The sequence below is a fragment of the Halichoerus grypus genome, chromosome X (assembly GCF_964656455.1).
Source record: "Halichoerus grypus chromosome X, mHalGry1.hap1.1, whole genome shotgun sequence".
Taxonomy (NCBI): domain Eukaryota; kingdom Metazoa; phylum Chordata; class Mammalia; order Carnivora; family Phocidae; genus Halichoerus; species Halichoerus grypus.
The window spans coordinates 106349921-106376638 of NC_135727.1; the positions used below are offsets into that span (position 1 = coordinate 106349921).

At 40.6% G+C, this 26718-nt stretch overlaps 1 protein-coding gene across 5 annotated transcripts in view; it reads right to left on the reverse strand.

The window, feature by feature from the left end:
• The window catches only part of GK (glycerol kinase), a 74038-nt gene that overhangs the window by 14366 nt on the left and 32954 nt on the right, over nucleotides 1-26718 (reverse strand). For 3 of the 5 annotated variants that reach the window (XM_078064166.1, XM_078064168.1, XM_078064170.1), the window contains 9 exons: nucleotides 24353-24429; nucleotides 22265-22402; nucleotides 19540-19649; nucleotides 19023-19089; nucleotides 17925-17942; nucleotides 16191-16226; nucleotides 15745-15812; nucleotides 10717-10759; nucleotides 10163-10243 (listed from right to left, as the gene is read on the reverse strand). In XM_078064166.1, the coding sequence (XP_077920292.1) occupies nucleotides 10163-10243; nucleotides 10717-10759; nucleotides 15745-15812; nucleotides 16191-16226; nucleotides 17925-17942; nucleotides 19023-19089; nucleotides 19540-19649; nucleotides 22265-22402; nucleotides 24353-24429 (638 nt within the window). The remainder of the gene's footprint in view (nucleotides 1-10162; nucleotides 10244-10716; nucleotides 10760-15744; nucleotides 15813-16190; nucleotides 16227-17924; nucleotides 17943-19022; nucleotides 19090-19539; nucleotides 19650-22264; nucleotides 22403-24352; nucleotides 24430-26718) is intronic. The other 2 variants (XM_078064167.1, XM_036068775.2) reach the window with 1 other exon arrangement.

Consider the following 26718-nt stretch of genomic DNA (forward strand, 5'->3'; position numbering starts at 1 on the left):
AAATTATTTTAAATGTGGTCATCAGGAGTATATAGTAGTGTTTGGTTGTAAGTGAAAAAATAAATTCAATATTAAGAAAATAAAAGATAGATTAAAAATACTCATCTGAAATAAGAATATAATTTTGGTACCCGGATATAATACATGGTATTAGCTAGCCTTCTAAAAAATTAATAAAAGTGAAAGAAACCTCCAAATTCACAAAAGATGTGGTCTTCTGAATTCAGAGGCAGGGGATAAAGTGGAAAATGGCATAATGCTTTCAAAGTGGGCAGGAAAGAGTACAGGAACAGAAACCTAAAATGATAGAAGGTGATGGTCTACTTGCTATCAAATAAGTTATTGTCAATTATATCCTAAATATAAAGATCTAATACTTCAGTGTATCGTCTACATATATGAATGAATTCTCATTCCAAGGCATGACCGATACGTGAAAGGTGCATGCAAGTTGAATAGTTGTACTCTAAGAAAGACATAACAGAAATGAGAAGGTATAAAGAAAAATAAATGAAATGATGAACAGGACAAGAGGAATAAATAACTTAAAAACTAGGGGTGCCTGGGTGGCTTAGCTGGTTAAGCATCTGCCTTCAGCTCAGGTCATGATCTCAGGGTCCTGGGATTGAGCTCTGCATCGGGCTCCCTGCTCAGTGGGAAGTCTGCTTGTCTCTCTCCCTTTGCCCCCCCCCCACCCCGCTCGTGCTTTCTCTCTCTTTCGCAAATAAGTAAATAAAATCTTAAAAAAAACCCCAACTAAATACATAGCCTGGTAAATGGAAGGCTAAGAAACAGGCTATGGGAAGAGGAGATTAAAAATAATGAAGTAGGGGGCACCTGGGTGGCTCAGTCAGTTAAGCATCTGCCTTCAGCTTAGGTCATGATCTCAGGGTCCTGGGATGAAGTCCCGAATCGGGCTCCCTGCTCAGTGGGGAGCCTGCTTTTCTCCCTCTGCCTGCCACTCCCCCTGCTTGTGTGCCCCCCCGACACAAATAAATAAAAATCTTTATAAAATAACAAAAAAAAAAGATTCTTTCTCTCCCTCTGCCCCTCCTCCCACCCCTGCTTATGCTTGTGTATGTTCTCTCTCTAAAAAAAAAATAATAAATAATAAAGTAGATCTGATGTAATGTCATAGAAGACAAATATACTTTTCCTCAAGAGCTCCTTGCCATGAACAGTATCCATATAAAGGAGACATTTCAGGATGTGGGGTAGTTGTATGATACAAGGCAGTCATGGTTAAAATCAGTGGGTATGGAGAAAAATTATGTAAAATTAAGATTATCCTCAAATTGCTTAAAATCATCTATTAGGCACGGTAAACATAGCTTTGTGTATGTGACAGTAATATGCATCTCTGTGTATATAATTTATACCATACTTAATTTGTGTAAGATTACAAATGCAAAATCTAACTCCATAGCATTTTTAATTGCATAGAAGAGAGAACAGAAACCTAGAATTAAATTGGGGGAGCATTATTTTTAAAATGTAATCTATATTATCAATACTTCAGTAATAAGTTAGGGAATTAAGATAAAAAGCATTTACTGCTCAGAAAGTATACTTTCCAGGAAAGTACATTACAAAAGTCCAAGAACAACGTTCACAAAGGCTGTGGCAGACAGATTCATAATTAAGGTGGCCTCCATGGTCCCCACCTCCTGGTGTTCATGCCCATGTGGGATCCTCTCTCCTTGGGCACGGCGGGGCTTAGGACTTGCTGCCAAGCAACAGCACACGTCAAAGGTGAGGGATGCACGTGATGAAGTATACGTGATTAAGCTACGTAAGATTATCATGGCTGTTGTCTGGACTCTCTCTGTTCCTTGCTGGCTTTGAGAAAATAGAGGGGGTCCTCTGTTGGGGTCTTCATGTGAGAAGAAACTGCGGGTGGCCTCGAGGAGCTGAGGGCAGCCTCTGAGCTGACAACTACCAAGAAACTGAAGACCTCGGTGCTACAACCACAAGGAACTGAATTCAGCCAATAATCTGAGTGAGTACGCCTGGAAGGGGATGGAGCGTTGGATGAGACCACAGCCCTAGCCAACACCTTGACTGCAGCCTTGTGAGACAAGTGGTTGTGAGCCACTTACGTTTGTGGTAAAACTGTTACACAGCAATAGATAACTCACACATAGGCTTATACCAAAAATGGAACATCTGGCTTAAGAAGGGTGAAAACCTCAGGGCGCCTGGGTGGCTCAGTCGGTTAAGTGTCTGCCTTCAGCTCAGGTCATGATTCCAGGGTCCTGGGATGGAGCCCCGCATCGGGCTCCCTGCTCTGCGGGGAGTCTGCTTCTCCCTCTGACCCTCCCCCCTGCTTGTGCTCCCTCTCCCTCTCCCTCACTCTCTCTCTTTCAAATAAATAAATAAAATCTTTTTTAAAAAAGGATGAAAAACTCTAAAAAGGAAATGTCAACACCATCATCATAAATCATACCAAAGAAGAGATGGGAGAAGGGGCATTTAAAGAAACTAAGAGGGCCTATACAGAAGACCTCTTTGAAACTCTTATTTAAAAAGACAAAAATGGCATAAGATTGGGTATGTAAACGGTATTTATTGAGTACCTACTCCACACCAGCCTGCTCCAACAGAGTGGTGAAGCGGACAGACAAGTAGCGTGGCCTCAGGCAACTTGCATCTCAGTGCCACAATACAGAACATGGAAGTCTCAAATCCTAAGTAATCTCAACTTCATCAATAAGTAAAGGCCCCCAAAGGATTTCTGTTTTGTGAAATAATATTTAGAAAAAGATAAACAACAGAAGGGAGAAGCACAGCTTAAGGAAGATGGCATCCTATTAACAGATGGCAGAGAAAATGCAGACCTACTCCACTGCTCTGTTTTGCGTCAACCTCTTCCACACTAAGAAAAATTTTCTAGTGGGGGCATCTGGCTGGCTCAGTTGGTGGAGCGTGCTACTCTTGATCTCAGGGTTGTGAGTTTGAGCCCCATGTTGGGTGTAGAGACTATTTAAAAATAAAAAAAAATCTTTAAAGAAAAAAAGGAAAATTTCCTCGTGAAAGAGTGGGACAAACTGAAGCAGTTTAATAGGACATTAAAGTTTTAGAACAACTCAAGGATCATGTGTCCCAATTCCTTTTTACTGATAATGAAAATAGGAACCTAGAGAGGTTAACGTATCAGGCCCGGATGAATCACATGCCAGGGAGGAAGGAGTGAAAAAAAAAAAGAATTCTCTTGGTGATGTCCACATCAGAAATGATGAGTTTGCGCTTTAAAAATCCCCTCTCTCTGTTTGAGACACAGAGGATGAGAGGGCAAAATGTAAAAAGGGAACACTAAACCAACACCTGCTGACTCAAAGGCAGAGCGGCGGTCGAGGTGGACAGAAACAGAAATGCACAACGGAGCAGGGCTTGAGACCACAAGCCTAGGAGGTTCTGCTTCGGTTCTCCGTATGCATCAGGAAGCAGGAGTGGGGGCCAGGAACCGGCTCCCCCAGAGGAAAGGGGTCTAAAGTAGCTTGCGCGACACAAGGGATAGAATCAGCTTCAGTGCTTGAAGCCGGGGGCTAGGTGGCGCTCTCCTGCTTTGTGCGGAGAACTATTTGCTGACAAAGGCTGTGGCTTTAATAGAAGATGGGACCGGAAGTGAAAATTCCAAAACACATGAAGAACTCCATCATCACGAAATCAGCCGACAAAACTTAACAGATGGAAGAGAATTCACTCCAATCTGGCAAGGACTTTAAAATAAGTCAGTGCTGGAAGAATTCAAAGAGAGAAATTAAGGCATGATTTCCATTAAAAAAAAAAAAAGCCATGAAATTATGAATCAAAAGAAAAGCGAAATCAAACAAGATCCGGGGGGATACGAACAAATAGCCAGTTAAAACTGGTGGAAATGAAGTCACAGAGTGAAATTTAAGAGTGTAATAGGCGGGGCCAACTCTAGAAGAGACAAGATGAGGAGACATACACCGCAGGTGACTGTAACTTGCTGCCTCCACTGTGAAAGGTGGTTTGCGTCATCCGCCCCAAAGGGAAGATACACATAATCAGTTGCGTACAAGTCTTACTCCTACAGCAGCATGTGTACAGGAGAGTTACACAAAAATGTTCAGAGCAGCATTTTTCATCAGAGACGAAAAGAGAGGACAACTAAAAGGTCACCAACAGTTGCATAAATACTAAACGGTGGCATTTTCATATGGTGATGAAAACGAATGACGTCAAAGCTCTACGTAACAACACAGAGAATCTCACAGATGTGATGGTGAGAGAGAGAAGCCACATTAAAGAATACATACTGTATGACTCAGTCTCTCTCACTTTCTCTTGTCTATTTTTATTTTTATTTTTTTTAATTAATTTATTTATTTGACAGAGAGAGACACAGCGAGAGAGGGAACACAAGCAGGGGGAGTGGGAGAGGGAGAAGCAGGCTTCCCGCCGAGCAGGGAGCCTGATGCGGGGCTCGATCCCAGGACCCTGGGATCATGACCTGAGCCGAAGACAGATGCTTAACGACTGAGCCACCCAGGCGCCCCTTGTCTATTTTTAATATACAAAGTATTAAAAACATGAAAACTCAACTCTGGTGTTGAGGGTTGCACTTATTTTTTAATAAACATTTTATTTATTTATTTGAGAGAGAGCATGCACAGGCAAGTCGGGGGAGGGGGAAGGGAGAGGGAGAAGCAGACTCCCTGCTGAGCAGGGACCACCCCCCCCCCCCACCCGCAACGTGGGGCTTGATGAAGGGCTCGATCCCAGGACCCTGAAATCATGACCTGGGCCGAAGGCAGGTGTTTAACCACCTGAGCCACCCAGTCACCCTGAGGGTTGTGCATATTAAGTGCTGGAACTATAAAGTAAAGTAAGGAAATGATAAAAGCCAGGGCACTGGTGACCTTAGGGGAGAGGGAGAAACTGTGAGTGCGAGGGGCGCACAGGTTCCTGGCTGCTGGCCCTGTTCTGTTTCCTGCCCTGGGTAGAGGATACATGTGTCTTCCCTTTATACTCATTTGTCAAGCTGTACATTGATATTTTATGCATCTTTCTGTAGGTGTTTTATATTTCACAATAAAAATGTTTTGATTTGCTTTGTTTTATTTTTTTAAAAGATTTTATTTATTGGGGCCCCTGGGTGGCTCAGTTGTTAAGCGTCTGCCTTCGGCTCAGGTCATGATTCCGGGGTCCTGGGATCGAGCCCCGCATCGGGCTCCCTGCTCCGCGGGAAGCCTGCTTCTCCCTCTCCCACTCCCTCTGCTTGTGTTCCCTCTCTCACTGTGTCTCTGTCAAATAAATAAATAAAATCTTAAAAAAAATAAAAGATTTTATTTATTTATTTGTCAGAGAGACAGAGACAGCACAAGCGGGGGAGTGGCAGACAGAGGGAGAAGCAGGCTCCCTGCAGAGCAAGGACCCCAATGCGGAACTCGATCCCAGGACCCTTGGATCATGACCTGAGCCAAAGGCAGGCACTTAACCAACTGAGCCACCCAGGTGTCGCTGCTTTGTTTGTTTTAAAGAGAGAATTTGGAATGTAAGGTAGGTAGGGAGGAACTAGTGAGGGATGCAGGACAGAGAAGCAAGGGGATGAAAATATATAAAAGAACAGTTCAGAGTCGGGGAGGATGGGTTTAAAGGTGCCAATATTCATACAATAGCAATTGTAGAAGAGGCCAGGGGTAATGGTAGAGTAGCAATGCTTAAAGAAATAACTGCTGAGGATTTTCTAGAATTGAAGACAGACTTACATCCAATTTATCTAACAGGGTAAGTAAAATCAAATCTAAACCCTGGCACATCATAGTAAAAGTGTAGAACATCACTGATAAGAACATGTTAAAACCCCCCCATCCCCAGAAAATAAGCCAGGTTATCTGTAAGAGAAACCACATTTAGATCAGAGGTCTCATTAGCATAAACAATGGCCAGAAGGGGGTGCCTGGGTGGCTCAGCTGGTTGAGCGACTGCCTTCGGCTCAGGTCATGATCCTGGAGTCCCAGGATGGAGTCCCCCATCAGGCTCCCTGCTCAGCGGGGAGTCTGCTTCTCCCTCTGACCCTCCCCCCTCTCATGCTCTCTCTCTCTCTCTCTCTCTCATTCTCTCTCTCTCAATTAAATAAATAAAACCTTTAAAAAAAATGGCCAGAAGGGATGTAGGAGAAACGATGGTTTCACCTAAGATTTTATACCCACCCCAGAGAGAGGGCAAAATAAAGACAAATCTAAAAGGAATAGGCTTATTACCCAAGGCTCTTATAAGAGAACCACAAAAGGATGCCCCTCTGCAAGAAAAAAATGGGGGGAGAGCCATAAAAGGTTTGACCCCAAAGAAATGATACTGGACACAAAAAATGATAAAATAAGCCATTAAGTATGATTTACTATCTACTGATAAGAAAACAGAACTAATTACCACCCGCTTAAGAAAAAGGGGAGGGGCAACTGGGTGGCTCAGGCGGTTAAGCGTCTTGTGCGTCTTATGCTGAGACTCCTGATCTCAGCTCAGATCTTGATCTCATGGTGGAGTTTGAACCCTGCGGGCTCCCTGCTGGGCAAGGAGCCTACTTTAAAAAAAAAAAAGAAAAAGAAAAAGGGGAAACGAAAACTTTAAACTCAATGACAGGACTGGTGGAGGTCATAGAGGAAAAGTATTTGAGGTTATCATCATGGGTGGGACATTCAAATTACTAAACAACTATCAACAGTGCTAAGAAAATATATAGTTAAGTAATATATTTTTTTAAAGTAGGCTCCACACCCAATGTGGGGCTTGAACTCATGACCCTGGGATCGAGTCGGATACTCTACCAACTGAGCCACCCAGGCGCCCTACGGTTAAAATAATATCTTCAAAATTTAAAGGTACCCAGAAAAGAAAAGAAACCCAAAACAACAACAACAACAACAACAGGAAATGCATGATGTTGCTTCCAAATCAGCAGAGGGAGAATGCAAAATTAAAAGACTTAAGATGTGCTGCTACAGTTTCAGTTTTTAAAAAATGGAGAGTAAATTTTTAATACCTCAGATTGCCAATCCTAACAATTTGTCAAATTAAAGAAATGATTATTAAATATACACTTTGTAAGCACTTACAAAAAATGGAAGTGGTGTGACCATGTGGGATTACCAGGAATTGACTGAGAAAAAGTTTTACCAATGTAGCTTTATGCTTTGCCCTCTTTTTTGGTTTGGTTCAAGTTTTTTACATGTCTATTAATTGAAACAAAAAGTGAGAAGATACAGAAAAAAAAGAAAAAATCTCATCTCCTATTGTGAACGTGTGTGTGTGTGTGTGTGTGTGTGTGTATAAGTGTGTATGTTGTGACTCAGGCAGGCTGCTAGGTTAGCAGACGAAGCAAGGGACAAATCCGAGATGCACTGAAAAGAAATGGACTCGGGAGACTGGAGATGGCAGAGGGGTGGCCAGGTGTCTAGATTTTGATGTCCAATAACCTGAATTTGCATCCTGGATCTGCTACTAACTAGCTGTCAAAAGTTACCATGGCCAAGTGACTCCAATTTCACTTCCTACTCTCAAATGCCTTGTGAGGACATAGCGAAGCCTGTTTGTCAGTCTTATCTACTGTCCCTCTCAGCTTTAAAATTCTATCAATCTTTTAAAAAATTACATGAACTGAAACAAAATCTTAAAGCATATGCTTGTTAAGTTTCCAGATGAGGCAAAACTGGAAAAGTTACAGAGTAAAGCGTGAAAAAGAATCTAGACTGTGTCACTGTAGGTTGAAATCACTATCATGAAATTTGACAGGAAGAAGCAAAGACCTGAATATAGATTAACAAAAGATCTGCAGGGGCACCTGGCTGGCTCAGTTGGTAAAGCATGTGACTCTTGATCCTTGATCTCGGGGTCATGAGTTTAAGCCCCAGCTTGAGTGTAGAGATTACTTAAGAGGAAAAAAAAAAAAAGATCTGCACAAATACGGAACGGAGAGGACATGGCATGACAATGAGTCATTTGAAAAACAGCCAGATATTTTAACATCTGCTTCTAGAGCCAATGATATGATGGGGTTATTAGACTAATTAATGAACTCTCAGGCTAGAGTAGCAGAAGCAGTGTTTGTGGTCAGAGAGGAATAAATCACACTAGTAAGTACAAGTCAGATTACATGTAGAATATTCTATTCCATTCTGGAAGAGTCTGACAAATTGGAATGCATCTAATGAAGGGAGTCCAGAACTAGAAAGCATCCAGAAACCATATGACATCAGGGCACTGGGGAAGTTTTTCCTGGAGTAGAAAGACCCAGAAAAAGTGACAGCCGCGGGGCGCCTGGGTGGCTCAGGCGTTAAGCGTCTGCCTTCGGCTCAGGTCATGATCCCAGGGTCCTGGGATCGAGCCCCGCATTGGGCTCCGTGCTCGGCGGGAAGCCTGCTTCTCCCTCTCCCACTCCCCTGCTTGTGTTCCCTCTCTCGCTGAATCTCTGTGAAATAAATAAATAAAATCTTTAAAAAAAAAAAAAAAGTGATAGCCGCCTCCTAGTATTTGAATGCTCTTGACAGCTGATCCAGGTCTAGTGGTAGAGGTGTTAAGAAGCAGTTTTTGGTGCTATCTTCAAACAGAAGTTGTAGGGCTATCGGTGAAGGAAAGAGAAGGCTCTTTGTACTGGGAGGGAAGTTAAGACCTGGTAAGCCCAATCCCAGAAGCCCTTTCCAGGTCTAAGGCATCTCTAATTCTAAACGACTGACTGTCTCCAGTATAAGGAAAAAAGAGAGCCGCTTCCTCAATTGCTATAGGTAACTTTTAACAGACGGTACATATTCGACGTGCCCAGCTCTGTACTAAGCACTTTCCACAGGGGGAAAGAGAGCAGGACAGGGCTTATAGGAATTCACCTTTTGAGAAATGATATGATACCATTATTACACAGACCAAGTGTTTCCCAAATGCTTCTATTATCCATAGAGAAGGGGTTAGGGGAGAGAGAACACAGTGCTTATGTCAGGAGGGGTCAAGAAAAAAATGGAAATAAATTCTTCATGCTCTAGGCAGAGCAACTAATAAAATGTCTGAACTATAAACAGAAGTCTAATACTTATGAACAAATTATTATCGATACTTTAGGAAACAAGCCTCAGTAAGCCTTCAGATCAAAGGGAACCATTTAAAATGAATTGTAAAGAGATGCCTTTAAGAAATGTATCTAAGGGGAGGGGTAGGGAATGGGCGAAATGCATGAAGGGGGAGAAGGAGACACAGGCTTCTAGTTACGGAATCAATAAGTCACAGGAATAAGAGGCAAAGCATAAGGAATACAGTTAACGATACTATAATAGCTCTGTATGGGACACACGGGAGATGCATTTGTGGTGAGCAGAGTCCAATGTTTAAGCTTGCTAAATCACTAAGCTGTATACCTGAATCTAATGTAACATTGTGCGTCAACTATACTCAACAACAACAACAAAAAGAATGTGGGGGGCCTGGCTGGCTCAGTCAGTAAAGCATGTGACTTGGGGTTGAGTTTGAGCCCCACATTGGGTGTAGAGATTACTTAAAAATAAAATCTTTAAAAAAAAGGATGTATCTGATTTGATAAAAAGAATACTGCTTCTTTGACCTTACCAATAAAAGTTAGTAATGTTTCTAATATAAATTCACCATGCCCTACAGACTTAGACTGATATATTCCTACTAGAATTTACAAATGTGTTTGAAACAAATACTTCCGCTGAAAAAAGGCATAAATCTCCTCACTTTCTTCCCCACACCAAAATTGGACACAAAATTTATTTTTATGGGGAGACACGTGAAGAGAGTTCCTCCGCTTTTGTGCCCAGTGGTTCTCTTTGGAACACTGGGGTACTGTAGTTATAAAAACACAGAATTTTCCAGCTGACAGAAATACTTGGGAGAGCAAGTCAACACCTTCATTAAACTTCAGAGATAGAAAACCTTACACTGCCAAGCGACTACAAGGTGCCACAAGGGACTGGTAAAGAACCAAGGAGCCCATACACTCAAGATCTCCTGGGAGTCCTCACCCCAGCTCAGTCCCAGGTTCCTTCCACTCAACCAAATGCCAAGAAAAAAACTGAGTTTTTTCAGTCCTATATATTAAGATTTACCAGAAAAGGTGTTAGAAAGCACCACGATTTTCACTGGCTTTGATTGTTTGCCATACTACCCATATTGATTGAAAAGTACTTACTTCCAATGCATAATACACTGGTTTGTCTCTGCCAAGCTTGTAAGCCACTGTGGTCAGAAGGCCATGCTCAGAAAATACACACTGTAGGAAAGACAAAAATATTTCAGTAGCCAGGAAAATAAAAAGATAGCGGAAGAATATTTTTTAAAGCTAAGATGACCTAGGTACAAAAATAATTCAATAAACATGTAACAATTAAAAAATAAATCTTAAGTCAAAATTACCAGTATTAAGGACAATACATTTAAACAGTACAAAATGTTTATCCCTTGTTCCAAATTAGATTTGCATTAAGAATCTGACATGGTCCTAGCATAGATATCCCACCAGCAATCAAAATCACACATGAAAAAATTCAAAGAACCTAAAATAGTTCTTACTAGAGCCACTTAAATTTAGTGATTTTCATCATTTTTGGTGAGCTCTAAATTAAACCCTAATAAAGATTAAATAAAATCTATAGAATCATAAGTAACTTAATAGCAAATTATGCTCAAGCATTATTTATATGAAGTTAAAGACGACTTTCAATCTTTTAATTAGGAAAAACCAACCTTGCGGCCTGTATTACATAGTAAGAAACAGCCTGTTCCATACCTATAGTTGGGGGAAGAATGAACAGTGTGACAATTTTATTAAAAATAAATCACGAAACATCAATAATACAAGTCATTTAAACTGACATACAATAAGTCATTATCTTAAAGTTTTAGAAAAGTTCCAAAAGTTAACAAGCATCACACACTCCTTTTGGAATAATGTTTTAAAGACTAAGTCTAGAAGAAAACGTACTTAGTGCAATCCTAAAGGAAAAATGCAAGCATGGTATTTAGTGCCTAGTCACAGCCCAGGACTGTGGTTTATAAAGTATCACCAAATGACAACAAATTCTACATCCAGTCACATTGCTACTAACCCACGTGGAATGAAGCATTTCACTGATGGGGCAGGCTGCTTAGCTCTATCATTAGTCCAATCATGAACTGAGAAACACTGCTATCTTCTGGCATGGAGGGGAGGCTCGGTCCAGAATGCGGGAAACTGGAGATGGACCTCGGCGAGGGGAAAGCTACTGAAGGCCTCGCTTTCCTGTTCTCTCTGCAGGCTAGGCTATTCTACCAGGTGGGAGAGTCAGAGCGAGAATGGAACATGGCCTCCACGGAAGACCTGAATTTATTTTACGGCAGCCTTAAAAGTATAAGCTTTGGACTTTGCAACAAGTCTGGACATGAGTGAGGAGTTTTGACGTGTGCCAGGCAGAGAAGTAATCCAAAGTGATACCAGTAAGGGTCACAGGGAAACAGTTTTCCACTGTGAGCTGTGACTGTCCCCCTTGGCTCTCTACAAACCGTTCTGCCCAAGCTTGGGATTCCCTCCCCATGGGCCTTGCTGCTGTGCTCTTTGATATTCTGGCAGGTGGGAGAACAGGGAGCATTCAGTTCAGGGGCAGGCAGAAGGATCCCAGCAGAAGCCACTACCAGTAAGCACGAAGACAGCAGGCCCCATCATGTGGGTGTGAAGCAAATAGAAACCGAGGGCAATTTTTTCTTCTAGCCAACATTTTTCCAGGCACCGCTGTTGTGAATAAGAATTAACCCAAGACATCCTATCTCTTTTCACTCAAATATATATTCTCCGCCTGTAGACAAACAGCCAACACATTGAGGGAGCACGTGATTAACGAATATCTACGTTTTTACAGATAACAGTCAACTAACACTAGGTACAGGTAATAATACATTTATGAATGAAAACACAAATCACTATACCCTTTTACTTTCACAAGGCTGAAAAAGCTATATATTTTATGTTAATCTCCTTTAATAAATATTCTTAAAAATGGATTACCTGTTTCATGCTTTAAAAAGTTAATTATTACCCGTTTCACCGCTTTTTAAAGGAGAAATCTGTACCAATTTAGCCCCCATATAAACACCCTGCATACCGAAGAGTAGTGTACGAATCTTGAAGTAGCAAACTGACACAGAGGCTCAAGGCATTTAATAAAAGTGAATTCTTAAGTGAGTATACTTCACAAGTAATTAATGAGCATTATCAGTGTATGAAGAGACTCTTGCTACCTACAGGTCACAACTTTCAAAGCAGTTATTTTCCTCTGAAATTTTATTATTTTTTCTTCCCATACATCAAACATATATGGAGCTTTCAGCGTTTATATGGTCAACCTATCCTTTCTCAAGACTGCACTGTGTTTGAACATCGCAGAAGGTTGCCTGACTTTTCTAACCTCGGTGAAGGTGAAGGCTGCCCACTATCCCTCATGGAGGAGTGTGAGTGGCCCCGGCCGAAGCCGTGAAGGTCAAGGCCTCCTTTAGAATACCTCATGCCTCTGGGGAGAGAGGGCATCTATCTTAGGTTCTCGTCCTTAAAAGCAAAATTAAATGCTCAAATAATCCATGTCCATTCAAGAAAAATCAGAAAATATAGAAAAGCTGAAAGAAAAATGAGAATCACCCATAATCTGTTCCTTGGCACCAAAACAGAGCCGGGCTTTCCGCTGAATTCTGAGCTGGCCCTCATGTGCTCCCTGCTGAGCTTTGAAGAGACTGACCAATTCTCAGTCCCACCCTCTCCAACCTCTTAGGACTTCATCCGGCCCATCACTTCTCTCTCATTCATTGTACAACTCCCATCTGGTCTCTGCTCGGACTCCAAAGAAACATTCTCTGCTCTTGTTGTAACTTAAAAGCACAAACAAAATCCCCCACACTTGGCATGATCCTGTCAACTTAACAAACTGCCTACTTGGCTCACCATTTCTGGATGGCCATTTTTGCAAAGTACATTCTGTCTCGCTGTCTCTGTTTTCTATCTGCTCACATCTCTTTTGGCCATTTGCAACCCGGCTTTCATCTTGAGCATTCTCCTAAAGCTTCATTCTGAGAAGTTACCACTGAAGGTCTACTTTCTGTGTACAATGGTCTCTTCTCATTCTCAGCCTCCATAACCTTTTTGTAGCAGTTTGCACCTCTGACCAAGCCCCCCTCTCTTAAGTGTCTCTACCCCGGATTTCCACATGAATGAATAATTGCAGTCCATTTTTATGAATTTCCCATCCCTGTGTCTCTTACCTCTCCTAACTTTTTCTTGGTAATTGTGTCTATTCCTATTGCTTCAAAAATCACCTCTAAATAAGGAAATGCAAAATCTCTACTTTCATACTGAACTCATTCCATATTTACAAATGTGTGTAATACACAGCTTATCAGAACCACAAACATGTCCCAAACAGAAAGTATACTATTCAGACCTGTTCCTGATAGTGGGCTAAGCCTACACACTGGGCTGAGGTGACTAGACTCCATACCTACTTTCTGTCTCTTGTCCCTCCACAGTGCCATGAATACCCCCCTACAGCCTCCCTCTCTGTCCCCATCCTTTTTAGTCCTTGTCCTTGTGACCAGGATGCCTGCATGGCGTTTTTGCCTCTAGTCTCTCCTCACTCTGGCCAAGGACTTCGGTATTATTAATGAACAGTTCTAGTCACTCTGAACACCAGCTCATAAACCCGCAGAAGTGTCCCACTGCCGAATCAAGAAAAAAACTCCTCAGTCTGAAATTTAGGGCTTCACGATATGATCCTAGCCTTATTTCCTACTACCGCCCTACCTGAATGTTCTCTACATTCTCTAAACAAAGTCTTCATTTCGCTCTTTGCGAGTTTTTCAGTATTCCGTGCACTCACCAATATAGCTCCTTCTTCAAAACACCTCGTTATTAACATAATCTTTTGCGATTTTTCTCCCCATCCTTTGAAACCCAAGAGCAGTATTTCAAAGTTTCTTATGGCACATAAGTTCTGACTTCTCAGATGATTAAGTGTGTATTTGTCTTCTCTCCCCTCAGGAAGAGAAATACAAGCCCAAAGAACTTATGATTTTCTATTTCCCTCCTCCAACCTGCAGCGGCTTGGCTTAAATTCACCATTCCAGGACTTGGCTGATAATGCTTAAGCGGGAAGGGAGTCGAAAGAGAAGGAAAAGCTGACAATTTTATTGGAAACGTCCCATGTGCTCTACACCGTGTTAGGTACTTGACGAATAGAGAGAGAGAGAGCAAGCCTCTGATTTACTAGCACTACCGTGTCTGGCAGAGGAGGAAAGGTGGAAGGGAAATAGCCTAGTTTTCCATTATTTCTCTTGACTCCTGGTGCAGCTGTCTGGAAGCCAGAATTCAAAGAGTCTGTTTCCAGACCCATGCTCACTCAAGCTCGCTTGGTCATAACCTCAGGATACCATGACCTCCAAAGATTACGTATCTCCCCTGCTCTCACACAGATGATGTCACACTCTTGCATGAGGACCGTGGACCATGCTGGGCCACAAGAACATGTCATTAAAAATGGGAGACATTCTATTATCTACAAAAGAAGAATTTAATCACTGAGGTTAACACTGATGAGAGAATTAGGAAATCCTCTAGAAAAGAATAAATGTAGATAGTCTCCCACTCGGTGGATGGGACTCCTTCCTACACAGGGTAGAGTAACGCAGAGAGGTTCAGAGCCCCGGCTAAGTGGAATCAGATGGATCTGGGGGCAAAGACTGCTCCTTTCACTTAACTAGCTTCACCACTCTGACATCTGTTTTCTTATCTGAAAATGCAAGAAATCTCATCACTCTTAGATATGGGGCTTGTTACAGATGCCCCAGGTCTGAGTAGTAAGGAGACAAGATTAGGAAACAAATGCACCAAACCTCTACTTCCATCATTCCTTCTACTTCTTGTCCAAGGAGAAATGCCAGATAATGAGGAGAAAGCACAATGCCAGGAAAACAGCACTAGAAATCCCACAAAAATATAACTTTACAGTTATAGTGAGAAAGTCTAGGGCAGGAACAGTATGTTGAGAAATACAGCTCATTTTTAAAAATTTTTAATTAAAAAATATTTTTTAAAGATTTTATTTATTTATTTGAGAGAGACAGTGAGCGAAAGAGAGCACGAGCTGGGTGGGGGGGGGCAGTGGGGTTTGAGGGCCAGAGGCAGAGGGAGAAACAGACCACCCCCCACGCTGAGCAGGGAGCCAATGTGGGGCTCGATCCCAGGACTCTGGGATCATGACTTGAGCTGAAGGCAGACGCTTAACCGACTGCGCCACCCAGGCACCCCCAAACATTTTTTAAAGTATTCTCTACACCCAACCTGGGGCTCGAGCTCACGACCCTGAGATCATGAGTCGCATGCTCTATGGACTGAGCCAGCCAGGTGCCCCTGAAACATAATTTAAATCATGGCTCTTCCTCCCATCTGCTCTGCCCTCCACCACTCCCCACCCCCCCCACCCCAACCAAAACCATTAACACTTCAAACCAAAATTTAGTTTCTGGATGGAAAAGGTATTGAATTTTATAAATTAAGGTCTTTACAAGCCTTAGCATTGTGTTTACATTTATTTGAAGGAGAGAAAGAAAACTAAATGGCAAAAAACTTATTGGAACTCCTAAGCTATTGATTTTCAGCCTGGATGAACTTCAACAGATTTTCCTCATTCAAAGCACCAAAGGGAGAAACAAACAAACAAAACACCATTGGTTTTTGGGTCTGTTTCTTAAACTCACGTATTTTTGGCTTGTCCATCCTGGAAGCACATTTGTCCCACCAATGCAGCAGACTGGTCCCCCAAACACTGAAAGCACAAGTGACAATAAAGAACACTAAGACAATGTTATTAATTTCCCTTTTAGAACAGCCATAGGATTTATTTTTCCTTTCTTTCATTTATCAAGGACTGAACTATCTTGATTTTTGCATTGCTTCCATTTGGCCACTTCCCCATTTCTTAATATCCCCTACAAGATAGTAGGTATGGGAAGGAAGAGTTAGAATTTGGTCAAAAGGTTCTCAATGGCCCACACTGTGTCACCTAAGAACAAGAATCAGCCAATTTTGCTGCTTTTACCTTTCTTCCATAGTTTTGGAAGGGGCAGACTGATTAAGATAGAGGAAGAAACCCCTCACATGGAAGCGGGTAGGGCTGGGGAGGTAGCAAGGAGATGAAACTTACCCCAGATATTGGCACACCTTCCAAGGCCCCAGCTTTCTAATAAAATTTTAAAAAAGGATTATGAGTAATCACCAACTATTGTTTCTACTAACACAACTGCAACAGGAATGAACACGAATAGCAACATGCCAGAGCATGTGGGCAGACAAGACAAAGCAAGTGTTTCAACTACATATGTGATTCAGAGACAGATACTAGACATATTTCTAGAATGACAAGAAGACACATGGTATTGGAGAATGGACATCAAACACTGGACTGGGAATCGCGAGACAAGGGGTCTACTCTTGGTTAGTTCGTGTTAAGCCACTGAGCAGGCTGCTGAAACTTCTCTATGCCTCAATTTCCTGATGTATAAAACGGAGTCCAGGTAACATGAATGCCTAGGTCTGATAGCTCTTTGTTATCGTTGCCATTAATAAGGAAAACCAACACATCCTTTAAAACAAACATATGAATAGCTATCAAACCAGCATGGAACAGCCTCATTTTGGAAGGCGGTATTTTACCATCTATCCTTCCTTACCCAAACTGCTTTTAAGAGAAGTAAGAAACCCAAGAGCGTTTGGGTACCGGGTATTACTTGTTCATAGCAGACATCATTCTTCAAGTTTAGATAAGCAAGAGTTAATTTAGGTCACGAATATGGCTAGCATTCTAGGGAGAAAAACGAGATTTAAGTGGCTGTGTATTTTACCAAACTTCATTAAAAAAATACTCTAATACAAAGCAATTTGTACTGGTATTAAGGAATTAGGGGGAAGGAACGTGATCCGTGAAGTAGTGTGATGTGCTAGGAACAGGGCCAAACAAAAGCTTTCCACTGAGTGCCCCCTTGGTCTCCCATTTGTGATCCTCTAGGAGCTTCAGGTTCCCTATCTAGAAGAGTAAGGGAAAGAATAGAAGCTGCCTCACATGGCTACGATGATAAGGAAGTAATAGCATATATGTGGAAACCCTGTACAAAACAGAAAACATCTTCTAGATGGTGGATATTATTTTATTTCTTTCATGCTTTCTGCTTAATTCAAGACCTGCCTTTTTTATTTACTGGATATACTCTTAGGAAACCTGAACCTGGATAATAAGTGAAGGGTACACTTCATAAGGAACTGAAAGTGAATCCGTAGGTAACCGAGAAGCTATCTTCATATACTTAAGTATGAGAAGAAGCCTTTGCTGACACTATTGAAGGTATTATCAAACTACCAGCAGGATCTACTAATGTGCATTCAGGCACATAAAGCGCTCCTTTTCCTGCACAGGGAGGGGTCTCTGGAGGATTCCTGGCAACGTCCTCTGGTGAAGCATGCAGAAAAAGTGACAGTGCATTTCCAACTAACTAGTCTGAAAGGTTGGTCAAGTATCATTTAAGATAGGTGTTTATGACATTTAAAAACTACGCCTAATTTCCCTGTTATGCCAAAGCCCAAAGCACATCACAACTGTACTTTGTCATGGGGAACATCAGAATTTCTCATTCCAGAAAACTAGTTTAGTCTTTTATTTTGAAATACCATTTTCAGTCTTATGGGAAACTTAAAAACAAACAGACATGACTGAGTTTAAAGAAAACCTAGAGCTTGTCTAGAGCTTATAGCAATTTGGAGGGTCATGGAGATTCTAGACAAATCTGCTTAGTAAATGGACTTCTGCTTGTCTAAAACTAAATGGAAATGCACTGTTATCTTTTCCAAATGAATGGGTAGCATAATTGGTGGGCAACCTACTCACCAGACTATGAGAGATTTTCTATAGTCAGCAAGGGGGAAAAAGGAGGACAGAAGCATAATATTTTAAACGCAAGAAAAAAACTAGGCCAGTAAATGCTTTTTCAACCATTCTCTAAAACTGTTTCTCAAGGATAAGTTTTTTTCTCTGACCCAAGGCAGTCTGTAGACAGCTATGAAGTCATCCAAGCACTTTCATTGTAGATGAGCCGTGCTTCCCTTAAAAATTTCCATGATGCTTTAGAAGGCTTTATTATAAATGAAATATTTAAGGACTCTGCTCAAGCTTTATCCAGAGCACTTAGTATTCAACTCTGTTATTACTAACTCTGTAAGTAGTTTCTAATATTTGTCATGAAATGTCTAAACAATATATATATATATTTTTGCAATTGACCTTAGATGTATTTTTAAATTTTATCATAAATTCTAGATTTTTGTGCTCAAATACCAGTTCAAATCCTCCTGGAGGTTTTCAGCCCTGATGCGTAATCAGAGATACTCAGTGATGCTAATCACACTTTTTGCTGAAAGTACTTTTTCTCTCCATTTCAGTGAAAGCAACAGTAAAATGTCCATTATGGAAACCAGTTCAATTAGCAATCACAAATCAGAAACAGACTCTTTGTTTTCAGTTTCTTTGCTAAAGTTTTGCTCAGGCTGACAAAGAATCTAATATAAAAACGTGGTTTAGCCATTAAAAGAGATTCAACAGGAGAAAGAACACTAACATGTGAAGAGTCCTTCCTATAAATTATAAGCACATACCACAACTACTAAAGTTATTTCAATTAAAAGAATAAACAGGCTCAAACATTCCCATGCCACCTTCTGTAGTTAATTATTGCATAAATACCTTAAAAGTAGAATACTCAAAGAACAGCCAATGAAAGTTTATAAAATATAAAACCAACTGGTAAGAAGGATTCTAAAATTTAAGTTATAAAACTACTTAAACAGCACTAATTTCTTATTTTATATACTACCAATACTTACAGAAAAGTCAATTCTCAAACTAGAAAATGTAACACAACTGACTTTTGAATTCTGAATAGTAAAGCTTTTTTTTAAAATGAAATTAATTTTTTTTTTTTTTTTTTACCATTAGGCCATAGATCTCAGAAGAACTCCGGACGTTTGGAAGAATTTTCATTGGAATTTCAAAAAATCTGAAAAACAGTAAGACAATATTGGGTATATAACACTATTTTAAATAAATATCTAGAAACATTTATATGTATTTAAAGACAAAATTGTAAATAGCAATTAAAAAAGGGACGTATTTGAGTGCAGAGTTAAATAAGCCAGCAGAACATAGTTGTATGTTTGGGTATTTATCATTCTAACTTTATACAGGCTGATAAAAAATAAGAAGCACACAGAAAACAAAGTACTTTTCTAAAGAGACCTAATCTTCCTAATCAAGACAATTAATTTGGCCTGTTTGCTATATATCCAACAATAGTCTCTTCTTTGAATACACAGTATAGACTTGTATACTATAGCTGAAATATCAACAATTCAAGTTTGGTGCTCCACCAACATCTGAAAATAGTAAGATTTAGGTGATGAGTAGCTAACGTATTGGGAAGTGCTTTTTAGGGCAAAACACAACTCACTCGCAGAGCTCTTTATCCCATTGCAGAGAATGAATGTTGAAAAGCATTGTCCTACTTGCATTAGTGACATCTGTACAGTGGACACCTCCGTTGGCCCCTCCTGTCAAACTCTAGATGGAATAAAAGGACGTTAGATTTGTACTGATTTGCTATTTATTTATTTTTATTTTTAAAAAAGATTTAATTTAGCTGAGAGAGAAAGAGAAGGAGAAAGAGTATGTGAGTAGGGGGAGGGGCAGAAGGCAAGGGAGAGAATCCTCAAGCAGACTCCCTGCTGAGCGCAGAGCCCAATGCAGGCTCGATCTCAGGACCTTGGGATCATGAGGTGAGCCAAAATCAAAAGTCAGATGCTCAACCGAGGCACCCCCTCATTTGCAATTTAATTTACATGTCGTCAAGGGCCATAATCAGTAGCAGAGTACATAAAGCAGGAGAATGGAATGTGTCGATCACTTAATTTTCTAGTTTTCAGCAGTGTCTAATAGAAATACAATGCTAGCTATGTGCATAATTTTAAATTTTCTAATAGCTACATTTAAAAAGTATAAAGCAGGTAAAGAGTAAAACTCTTGAAATTAATTTTAGTAAATTTTGGTAAAGAGTAAAACTCTTTACTCTTGAAATTAATTTTAATAACACTATATATTTTATTTAGCCCAATATATCCAAAATATCCTTTTATTTATTTATTAAAGATTTATTTTTAAAAAACTTTTCAAGTAATCTTTACACCCAACATGGGATTCGAACTTACAACCCTGAGATCAATAGTCGTATGCTCCACTGGCTGAGCTAACCAGGCACCCCCAAAATATCTTTTAATATAAAAAATTACTACTGAGACATCTTACCTATGTATTTATTTATTTGTAAGTGATCTCTACACCCAACGTGGGGCTTGAACTCACAACTCTCAGATCAAGAGTCGCATGTTCTACTGACTGAGCCAGCCAGACACCCCAACATTTTACCTACTTAAGTACAGTATATATTTTACACTTACAGCATATCTTGATTCACACTAGCCATATCTGAAGTGCTCAGCCACACGTGCTTAAGTGGCTACCGTATTAGACAGAATTCTAGTAAACTGGTCGTTAAACAAACAAACAAACAAAAATCAGTTTTGTTTTCATCCGTTATCTTTGGAAAAGGCAGTCTTAACTACATTTGGCAAAGTGAAATATATCAACATGTCTGCCTCTTCAGGATCTTACAGAACTCTGTGCTGCTGTTTCTCTGTTTGTGATTTAGTTTTTTGGAGTAACAATTCTCATTGGGTTGTGCCTACCCAAGCACTATCCTGAAAGCAGAGTTTTAAATTCTCCCGTGTTAATACCCTCGGGCACTGCTGCTTTCTTTTGTGTGGGAGTGATAAGAGGTAAGAAAGGAACAACAGTGGAGGAAAGGCATCTCAGCATCCCGGGAGTAGGTCCCCCACCCCGCAGCTAACTGAGCTCCCTCCTGCAGCTCACAGGTGCCACACCCTGTCAGAACTACTGTCAGAACTATTTCAACTGTGACAGGTATGAAAACTGCGGGCCAAGAGAGCACCAAGCACAGCGTGCCCTGGTCAAGCACAGGGAGGGGTGAAGAAAGTACTGCTTCCTGGTACTGGTTCTGGAAGATCTGCTGTGGATCTGGCAAGTGAGAATGGGGCAACATTCCTCTGAAGCTCTCTTGAATGTTGAAAAAGATAATCACATACTTACTGAAGTAATTACAAATGAAATTGTATGTGTGGGGATTTGCTTTACAATTATCTGTGGGGAGAAAGGGCGTGTGAGTTTAGCTGAAACAAGATTGGCCACAGTTGATTGCTGTAGCTGGCATGTTGTTGCCGAGGTTCATTACACTAGGCCCTCTCCTTCTGGGTATATTTGAAAATGCCCATAAGAAAAATAACAGAGAACAAAAAAGAGAAAGGGGGAGAGAGAACATGTACTTTTAAGATAACTCCGGGAAATGTCAAAAATGTTAGTTTCTACTCATCTGTGTTCAGCTTAGGCAAAGAGATTATCCATCGAAATTCCACTATGATTTTTTCATATTATGGCTTAATAAGAGACAGCTGTGTCATGCTGAAAGCAAATGCTAAAAGTCACACAGGTGTTCCATTAGGTTAAATAGTTACTTCCTTTAAGAAATGACCACTGGAAAAGAGCATGTGATAAGCAAGAGAAAAAGACTACCTAAATTACTAATCACTAATTAAATTACCTAAATTACTTATTCTAAAGATAATAAATATGAGATGTGGTTTTGGTAATCACCCTCCATTTTTATTGAAATAAAGCAAGAAAAATAAGGAGGAAGTAGGCAAAAATGCCTCTTAAATGGAGGCTGAAATGTTCTGCTGTCTCGAGTGGGTTTTCTTAATAATTTTGCCAACTAACAAGTTTCAACTCAGGGTGCCTGGATGGCTCAGTTGGTTGAGTGACAAACTCTTTGATTTCGGCTCAGGTCATGATCCCAGGGTTATGAGATCGATCCCACATCAGCTCTGTGCTGGGCATGGAGCCTGCTTAAGATTCTCTCTCTCCCTCGCCCTCCGTCCCTCTCCCAGCTCACGCATGCACACACACGCGCTCTCTCGCTCTCTCAAATAAATAAATAAAACCTTTAAAAAAAAGTTGGAACTCTTGGTAGAAAATAGAGAGCAGGCAAGCCAGTCTAAAAAAATTCTGAAAAACTTTCTCCGTTCATACATTATATTTAAACATACCCAAATAAGCCATGAATCAATGGTCCCAAAAAGAGCTCTATCTTCTTCAACAGCCTTCTGAACTTTCCTCACATTGTCAAGGAGCCAACGAAGTTTCACGGCACTGAAGTAAGTGCTAAGTGGAAGGCCTGTCTTGGACTAAACACAGTTATGAGATTCAGCCAGCAAATTAAATTACCAACTAGTCTAAAAAATAAAACACCAAACTGAGAAACTCAATAAATCACAAAATATTCAATGGCCCTAAAGTCAACCCCATGGTATTATGGATAAAAATAATTTTCCTGTCTCATGGCACAGGAAGGCATGTTCATGAACAAAGATCAGCGTGATATGTTTGCAGTTCAAAGAGCATCCACGTTGCAAGGTAAAGAGAAAATTAAATGACACAACATCCTGTAATCTGGATGGTGAACACGCAGACGTTAGCTTTTGTGATGAGTATTACGTGCAGAACCTAGTCTGAAACTCTGCCTTTTCATTTTATATTTCATGAAAGTGATATTTTAAACTATTAAAAATCAGAGAGTATATCAAACTATAACCAGAAAATTTTAGGTTTTAAAACATGTAAGACTTAATAACAATATACTTATATGTGTAAAAAATATACTATAAATATGTACATACACACATACATATTCAAATAACATAATATAAGTGGAGAATAAAGTAGAGCTCAAGGACATGCCAGAAGGAAGCAACACTGAGTTGCTCCATATTAAGAAAGTAGTTGCCTAAAAACTCAGTGAGTACATTAAACAAAGGGAGGGTATACTGAATAAAGGATAAATGCTAAATATAAAACACATATGGGCTTATCAATCTTCCTTGAGAATGGAACAGATCCAACTCTTATTTTTGTTAGTATATTAAATACCAAATATATTTATAAGGGCTGATGAAAGTGGTTAAGATGATACATACATCAAAATAATGCAACTATCTTTCCCCTCCCCTAATCCTTAGTTTCCTGATTTACCACCTACCTACAGAAAGTGATACCTTTTTCCTTCTTATCTGCTATGGATATGTTTGGTAAAAAAATTCAAACCAAACCATTTAATATTTTACTGCACCCTGTAAGTTATAACTAACCCATGGTTTTCTAGCTTTCCTAGAATAAAAGTAAGATCAATACTCAAAAATAATGAGAGGAAATAATTTATGGGATTATTCCTCTTTGATTTGAAGGACCAAGGGTCATCCCACAAAGCCAGCAGTGAGGTAGTCGATAATATCTCATTTTAATGATTTAGGTAGCAAGTGTGAAAGTTGCCTAAAACGGCCCTGAAGAGAAAAACATGCATCACTTGAAGCAAAGTGCAGCTGGAGGAGGGGGTGAGGGTTGTGCATGGTGACAAAGAGGAACAGAATAGGAAATGGGTAAGGGTATATTTAGGACTAGCCTGAAGTTATTTGGGGGGTGAGGGTAGGGAATGGTTTGTTAAACTGCTACAGTTAATGGGATTTGAACCCTAGTTTCAGAACCAAGAACCACTGTTTTAAGAGTCCCACTGACAAATACAAAGGGGATATGCCAAAAAAACAACTTCCTTTGCATGCTAGGAGAAGTGGGCCTTGACCTTGATAAGAAAAATACCTTGCCTGTTTCAAAAATTCTCTCTCTCTTCGTTTAACTCAAGAGAGCTCTACATATGGACTGAAATTTAGGCACTTTTTATCAGCCTCCTTCATATGAAGAAAGAGTTCAGTGAGGAGCTGGAGTGACTTTTAATTTCTCTCCCTAAATCCAGATGCCTAAAAACTCAAAAGCATCCAGAACTTTCTTAGACAGATAGGAGAAAACAAGAGGGAGTATGGTTGAAGCCACTGGGACACTCTATAATCCCCTCCAGCCTATCAACCTCAGAGTATGAATCCTCTAATCCACTACAGGGCAAGAATTCTGACAGAAAGGTAAATACTTGAGTTGTCCTCAGTTGTCTGCAGAGAAATAGTCTATCAAACATATCAAATAACTATTGTGCAATAGGATGGAAGGCCCGAATAGTCTTTCAGGTGAAATCTCTAAACCTTTTTTAAAAACAAGCATTCTTACAGTATACTTTTGAAGAGATCTCTTACCTTGACAAAGTTATTATTTCCTGGAATTCTTTTACTAAGATTCTCCACGGTAGACTGGGTTCTCAGGTCAAGCCACACTACAGACCAAAATATAATAACATATATGAAAAACTTCATTTAAAAAAATCAGATCTTAATGAAATCACTGTCAAGTATAGGAGACTGATTAGTTTCCATAAGCAATTAAAATGCTAGAGCTTTCAAAAGACTGAAATTAGAAAATTAGAAATGAATGGGCATATTGTTAGAAAAAAGAATAAATTTATGAGGAAGAATTTAAAGCTTTTATGCAAAATTATAGACCAAGTTAGGAGAACAATACAAACCTGAGGGCACTTAATTTGTAACCTTTTTATAGAAAAAAAAACATGAAAAAATGTTTGGGATAAGAAGTTTCTCAGAATACGTGAGTACAGAGAAAATCTACGTGCTCGGCAGGCCAGTTGCCAAGGGCAGAACACACCGCTCAGGATCACCGTAGTGGGTATAAAGCAGGTACCTTACAAAACTTGGGAGCAATTTGTGACAAAGCAGAGAACCTGGCACTATTTATTGAAGGAAAAAGTAAGATTCAGTCTCCCATGTATGAAATGCTTACGTACATTAAACTCTTCCATTTCAAAAGCAGGCTAGAAGCCAGAATTGTTAAAAGAATTGTTTAAAGGTCACCATTCTTGCTCCCTGCTGGACTGTAAAAAATCTATTTTAAGAGATCAACATTATTTACACTAAGTAAGTTTTGTCCACTTTCTGATCCTCTAGTAGAAAATATTTCTGCTCTGCTTCAGGACAGAAGGCCTGAGAAAGAGAAGGTATCACATAGTACATAAAGCAACTGCGAAAGGTAACCAATAGGTCAGCTGAGTTTTATGTGTCAGCTTTAAGTTCTGTGCTTAACTTCTATCACTTTTAATCTGTTAGTGGTCACTTGGTATTTTTAGGCACTGACTGCGCTCGGAGGCCTCCTGAAAAGCCTCAGGCCCATCGTTTATTTAAAGGGCACCAGGGAAGATTAAACAGGCTTGTCCACTACACACGAGAATGCTGGCCACTTCATTGCAAAGTTTGGTTCACCCTTTAGACTATTCCTTTCTGTTCATTTAAAAACCAGTTCTTGGGGCGCCTGGGTGGCTCAGTCGTTAAGCGTCTGCCTTCGGCTCAGGTCATGGTCCCAGGGTCTTGGGATCGAGCCCCGCGATCGAGCCCCGCATCGGGCTCCCTGCTCGGCGGGAAGCCTGCTTCTCCCTCTCCCGCTCTCCCTGCTTGTGTTCCCTCTCTCGTGCTGTCTCTCTCTCTGTCAAATAAATGAAATCTTTCAAAAAATAAAATAAAAACCAGTTCTCTTCGGTAGTGAATTTTAATCAGTTCTTTCTAATTACTTAAACTGTCATTTCTCCCGAGGGCTGCCTGAGCTTGATTTGGACAGCGGCTACTTCAGCACAATAGACTGCTTTCTGCAGGTGTGAAAAGCAGCAAGAAAAGGCTCATCACAACTGAGGGAAGAGGAGGCAGAGAGGAACACCAGGGGAATCCGTGGCCCGTAGCGCACATCTGCATTTGCTGCCCGCCACATATTCTTCTTGCTCCTGGGAACAGTATCTCAAATTCTCTTCAGGAAATCGTCCCTCCCTCATTCTCAGCCATGTGGCTTGCCGGAGATTCGACCCTACCCCCAGCTCCAGGATCACATCCCCATCCCCATGACTGGTTCAGTAGACAGTGTGGTCTAATCAGCCCAATGGAGATTTGTGCTCAATCTGCCAGAGCCCCTCTCCTCAGCACCACTAGGCAGTGTGTGGCTGGGCCTGCTGCCCCCAGGAAGAGAGAGAGCTGAACTGGCCACATCTGGAGCCATCCCAGAAGACTTGCGGGGAATCCAGGTCATATTGTCCAAGTCTAGAGTGAAACAGCATCTGAACTAAGCTATTGTTGCATTGCTGGTTCCATGAACAAAATAATTACTTTTTAAAAAAAACTTGCACTTTATTTAATTAGGGCTGAGTTTTCTATTACTTGCACTGTGACTGATATAAGCCATTAGCAGCAGCAGCATGGAGTTGGCGAGAACTCCCCTGTCCAGGGCGCCAAGGCAGTCCACTTCTCACAGAGGGGCGTACTGCAAGACTTTGACCAAAGTAGACCTTCCTCATAGGCAATCCCAGCAGGTGTTAACAGCAGTAATTGGGAAAAGGAGAGGAATTCAAGAGAGAAGTTTTGAGTCGGTGACAGGTAGAATTAACAAACACGTCTCAGTTCTCAGTGTTTCGAGCTACACTGGGCTGGGGGTTAAAAATCAATTGAGTGTGTTTTGACTACCTACTCTTAAAAAATGAAATAGGATGGATTAGAATGGAAAATAACAGAGT